This window comes from Sander lucioperca, chromosome 24 (assembly GCF_008315115.2).
Source record: "Sander lucioperca isolate FBNREF2018 chromosome 24, SLUC_FBN_1.2, whole genome shotgun sequence".
Lineage (NCBI taxonomy): Eukaryota > Metazoa > Chordata > Actinopteri > Perciformes > Percidae > Sander > Sander lucioperca.
Genome location: NC_050196.1, coordinates 17,682,663 through 17,687,662, shown reverse-complemented (window position 1 = coordinate 17,687,662; position 5,000 = coordinate 17,682,663). Strand labels below are relative to the sequence as shown.

The window sequence follows — 5,000 nt, the reverse complement described above, 5'->3', positions numbered from 1 at the left end:
CTGTGTGTTACGGCTGCTACATTATGTTAAGTATAAGAAAAGGACGCCTCACACGCTGGGAGACGGACGAAAAGGACGCCACACACACGCCGGGAGACGGACGAAAAGGACGCCTTATACACGCCGGGAGACGGACGAAAAGGACGCCTCACACGCCGGGAGACGGACGAAAAAGACGCCTTATACACGCCGGGAGACGGCCGAAAAGGACGCCTCATACACGCCGGGAGACGGCTGAAAAGGACGCCTCATACACGCCGGGAGACGGCCGAAAAGGACGCCTCATACACGCCGGGAGACGGACGAAAAGGACGCCTCATACACGCAGGGAGACGGCCAAAAAGGACGCCTCACACACGCCGGGAGACGGACGAAAAGGACGCCTCATACGCCGGGAGACGGCTGAAAAGGACGCCTTATACACGCCGGGAGACGGCTGAAAAGGACGCCTTATACACGCCGGGAGACGGACGAAAAGGACGCCTCATACACGCCGGGAGACGGACGAAAAAGACGCGTCATACACGCCGGGAGACGGACGAAAAGGACGGCTCACACACGCCGGGAGACGGACGAAAAGGACGCCTCATACACGCCGGGAGACGGCCAAAAAGGACGGCTCACACACGCCGGGAGACGGACGAAAAAGACACCTTATACACGCCGGGAGACGGCTGAAAAGGACGCCTCACACACGCCGGGAGACGGACGAAAAGGACGCCTCATACGCCGGGAGACGGCTGAAAAAGACGCCTTATACACGCCGGGAGACGGACGAAAAAGACGCCTCATACACGCCGGGAGACGGACGAAAAAGACGCGTCATACACGCCGGGAGACGGACGAAAAGGATGGCTCACACACGCCGGGAGACGGACGAAAAAGACACCTTATACACGCCGGGAGACGGCTGAAAAGGACGCCTCATACACGCCGGGAGACGGACGAAAAGGATGGCTCACACACGCCGGGAGACGGACGAAAAAGACACCTTATACACGCCGGGAGACGGCTGAAAAGGACGCCACACATACGCCGGGAGACGGATGAAAAGGACGCCTTATACACGCCGGGAGACGGACGAAAAAGACGCCTTATACACGCCGGGAGACGGACGAAAAGGACGCCTCACACGCCGGGAGACGGACGAAAAGGACGCCTCACTAGCCTACAAACGCCACACGCGGGACGCGATCCTCGCTCGCCTGGGTGAAAGTCCTGTGTCCCTACCATTTTTGTGCTGTGACCACGAAATATGCTTCCCACTGAAATATATTACTTCACATTTCCGTGCTGGCCACCACGTAAAAAGACGAGAAAAACGTCCCCATGAACACGTATCAATAGATTAAAAATAACGTGACATTTACACAAACTGCCGTGAGACTGGGATGCTTTTACAGCATTTCAGACACAGATATGGAGATAATAACGGGCTAAAATGATGTGAAACGTCTTCCACTAACCTGCAGGAGGCGCCGTCTGTCCGCCGGACGCTGGCTCAGAGCCAGCAGAGCCTCCAGCTGTCGGTCCGTCTGTCGACACAAACACCACCAGCTCAGACACACACAAAATAACTCAAAAACAGAGACAAAAAACATTGACGAAAAACTAAAAAATTGCAAAAAAAAAAAAAAACATTGACGAAAAACTCAAAAAAGCGGAAAAAACGCTGACGAAAAACAAAAAAAAAACGGAAAGAAAACGTTGACGAAAAACTCAAAAAAAAACCGAAAACAAACGATGAAAAACTAAAAAAAGACAAAAAACGAAAAAATAAAAATCTTTTAAAAAAAATTAAAAAAAAAAAAAAAAGCACAAAAAAAAGGTAACGAAAAACTCAACAAAAAACGAAAAAAAAGCACAAAAAAACCTGTAAAAAAACGTTGACGAAACACTCAAATAACTCAAAAAAACCGACAAAAAACGTAAAAAAAACGAAAAAAAAAAACGTTGACGAAAAACTCAAAGAACACTTTGACGAAAAAAAAAAAAAACGTAAAAAAAAGTTGACGAAAAACTCGAAAATAACTAAAAAAAAAACGACAAAAAACGAAAAAAATACGTTAAAAAAAACCGACGAAAAAAATGTTGATAAAAAGTCAAAAAAAGAAGAAAAAAAATTGTTGACGAAAAAGTCAAAAAAAGAAAAAACAAAACGTTGACGAAAAACTCAAAACTCGTAAAAAGTTACGAGTCATTGTGTCTCACCGTTGCCTCGGAGACGGAGCAGGTGTTCTCCAGGTGGGCGTGGACGGCCTGAGGGTCACAGAGGCTCACCTGAAGAAGGTACACAGCAAAGATGTACATGCTGTAATTCTGCTAAACATGTTGAAATGAAACCCTATTATCCATGTTTTTATGTCTAAGTGACTGATGGGAACAACCATCTTTGAAATTAATCCAGTTTTAAGCAGGAAAACAAGCTGTAATGTCACGTTAACGGGCAAAACGTCCACCAAAAGTTCTGTTGTTGCTGCTGACAGACTCAGATTATTATTCTAAGCGTCTGACAACATTATGGGATGGATCCCTACAGAGATAGACCTTTTAGTTAAAGAGTAAGATCCTTTTAGTTTAACATGAAACAGCCCCAAAATCACCATCACCAAACTACACCAGACTCCATGTAAATAATCAGGACTTTTAGCATGTATAGAGCCAGCATATTTCCACCAGACTCCATGTAAATAATCAGGACTTTTAGCATGTATAGAGCCAGCATATTTCCACCAGACTCCATGTAAATAATCAGGACTTTTAGCGTGTATAGAGCCAGCATATCTCCACCAGACTCCATGTAAATAATCAGGACTTTTAGCGTGTATAGAGCCAGGATATTTCCACCAGACTCCATGTAAATAATCAGGACTTTTAGCGTGTATAGAGCCAGCATATTTCCACCAGACTCCATGTAAATAATCAGGACTTTTAGCGTGTATAGAGCCAGCATATTTCCACCAGACTCCATGTAAATAATCAGGACTTTTAGCATGTATAGAGCCAGCATATTTCCACCAGACTCCATGTAAATAATCAGGACTTTTAGCGTGTATAGAGCCAGCATATTTCCACCAGACTCCATGTAAATAATCAGGACTTTTAGCGTGTATAGAGCCAGCATATTTCCACATGTAAATGGGTGAATTAAGGGTTTATTTCAACCAAACCAGAGTGGTGATTGTTAGAACAGTGGAAAGATGAACCAAGACAGCTTTTGGTAGTTTTATTTAGTTTCTGTCCACTTTGAATGAAGTATGTTTTACCATGATAAAAGTACAGATTTTTTACATGGAGTCTGGTGGGTTAGGCGATGGCAATGTCGCGGAAGTTTTTATATTTTAAGAAAAGGATCTTCCTCTTTAACTAAAAGGTCTATCTCTGTAGGGATCCTTTCATAATGTTGTCAGACACTTAGAATAATAATCTGAGTCTGTCAGCAGCAACAACAGAACTTTTAGTGGACGCTGACTGAACATTTTAAACCTGAACCTCTCACCTTGGCTCTCAGCGCCAGCAGCAGCAGACTCCTCTGCTGCTCCGTCAGCAGCTCCGGGACGGCCTCCGTTACCAGGGAAACAAAGTCCTCCAGCATCCCATAATGCTTCACGCTCTTCTGCCGGGCGACCTGCCACATGGCGGCTGTCAGCAGGCGGAGAGGAGAGAGGAGGAGACGCAGGGAGGAGAGGGGGGGAGGCGAGGCTGGGAAGGGGGGACACAGGGACATTAAAGAAGTCATTTAATAAATAAAAAATATTAAAAAAATGAATGAAAAAAATTGAAATAAAAAAAATAAATTGCTAAGAAATTAATACAAATTAAGAACAAAATATTAATAATAAAGTACTAACATTAAATAAAGTAAAAATAAATAAAAAATGAACCCAAATAAAATACAATAAAAATATTTTTTTTTAATAAAATTTAAATAAAAGAACAACTAAAAAAAATATATATATATATATTATATATTATATATAAAAATTATAACAATAAAATAAATAAATTAACAAGAACAGAAAGAAAATTTAAATAACATTAAATAAAAAAAATACATATATAAACTAAATAATAATAAAAGATAAATAAAGAATTGTAATTATAAAAAATATTATAAATATTAGTTTAACAGACCTTTCACACAGTGGCCATTTCGACCTGTCATAGAAAGTAAAGTAAACACGTATCTCTATATAATAATGGCTCATTTAGGTGTGTCAGTGCTACCACACCTTAATAACAAACACGTATTCATAGATATAGAACAAGCCGTTACACTAACTTAGTAGTAGTTAATCAGACTAACTACTTTTATAATTAATAAGCTAATCTGTAAGATTGTTATTCTGTTACATAAGTCAGAAGTTGGTTATTTCAGCATTGAGTATGGCTTGGTAACAATCCTAGCCAAACTCCATTAAAAAAACGAAGAATTTAAGGTTTCGTTGCTGATTGGCGACGTAGAAACACGTAATAAAACTAGATTTAATGTATTTTCTAAATATATACAAACTGGTCATGAAATCGGCATCATGTTCAACACAGTTTTTTAGAAGATTATTTCGTAAAACTGCCTTTTATTTCTTTATTTTTACAATCCTGTGGTAATAACAGCTTCAGTCGTTACCATAGAGCGCCACAGTTGCGTCTCGCGTTGGCAAATTATCGTTTTAAGATTCGGGTAAAGATGAATTAATGCCCGGATGCAGCACTGTGAATATAAAGACGATGTGTGGCTTAACGTTAACGTTACAGGAGAGCCACAAACTCACGCTAATGGTCTAAAACGTTTGCAAACATTGCTTTTCTTGACTAAAATAATCGCTGCTTGGTATGCTGCACATATGCCGAATTAAACTATACCTAAAACTGACTCATAATAGCTATTTCACTATTTTCTATTACATATCTACGACTTCCATAAGCAAAAGATGAATTAAAAATGTAAGTTTTTTACAAGGAGTTTGGATCGGAACGTTCCAATTCGGCACATACGTTCC

The 5,000-nt window shown here is 41.2% G+C and overlaps 1 protein-coding gene across 1 annotated transcript in view; it reads right to left on the bottom strand.

The window, feature by feature from the left end:
- LOC116062397 (zinc finger protein 2-like) overlaps positions 1 to 5,000 on the bottom strand; it is a 16,651-nt gene that overhangs the window by 11,395 nt on the left and 256 nt on the right. The window contains exons 2-4 of the mRNA XM_031317074.2: positions 3,500 to 3,702; positions 2,212 to 2,280; positions 1,467 to 1,535 (exon numbers count right to left, since the gene is read on the bottom strand). Of these exons, the coding sequence (XP_031172934.1) occupies positions 1,467 to 1,535; positions 2,212 to 2,280; positions 3,500 to 3,702 (341 nt within the window). The remainder of the gene's footprint in view (positions 1 to 1,466; positions 1,536 to 2,211; positions 2,281 to 3,499; positions 3,703 to 5,000) is intronic.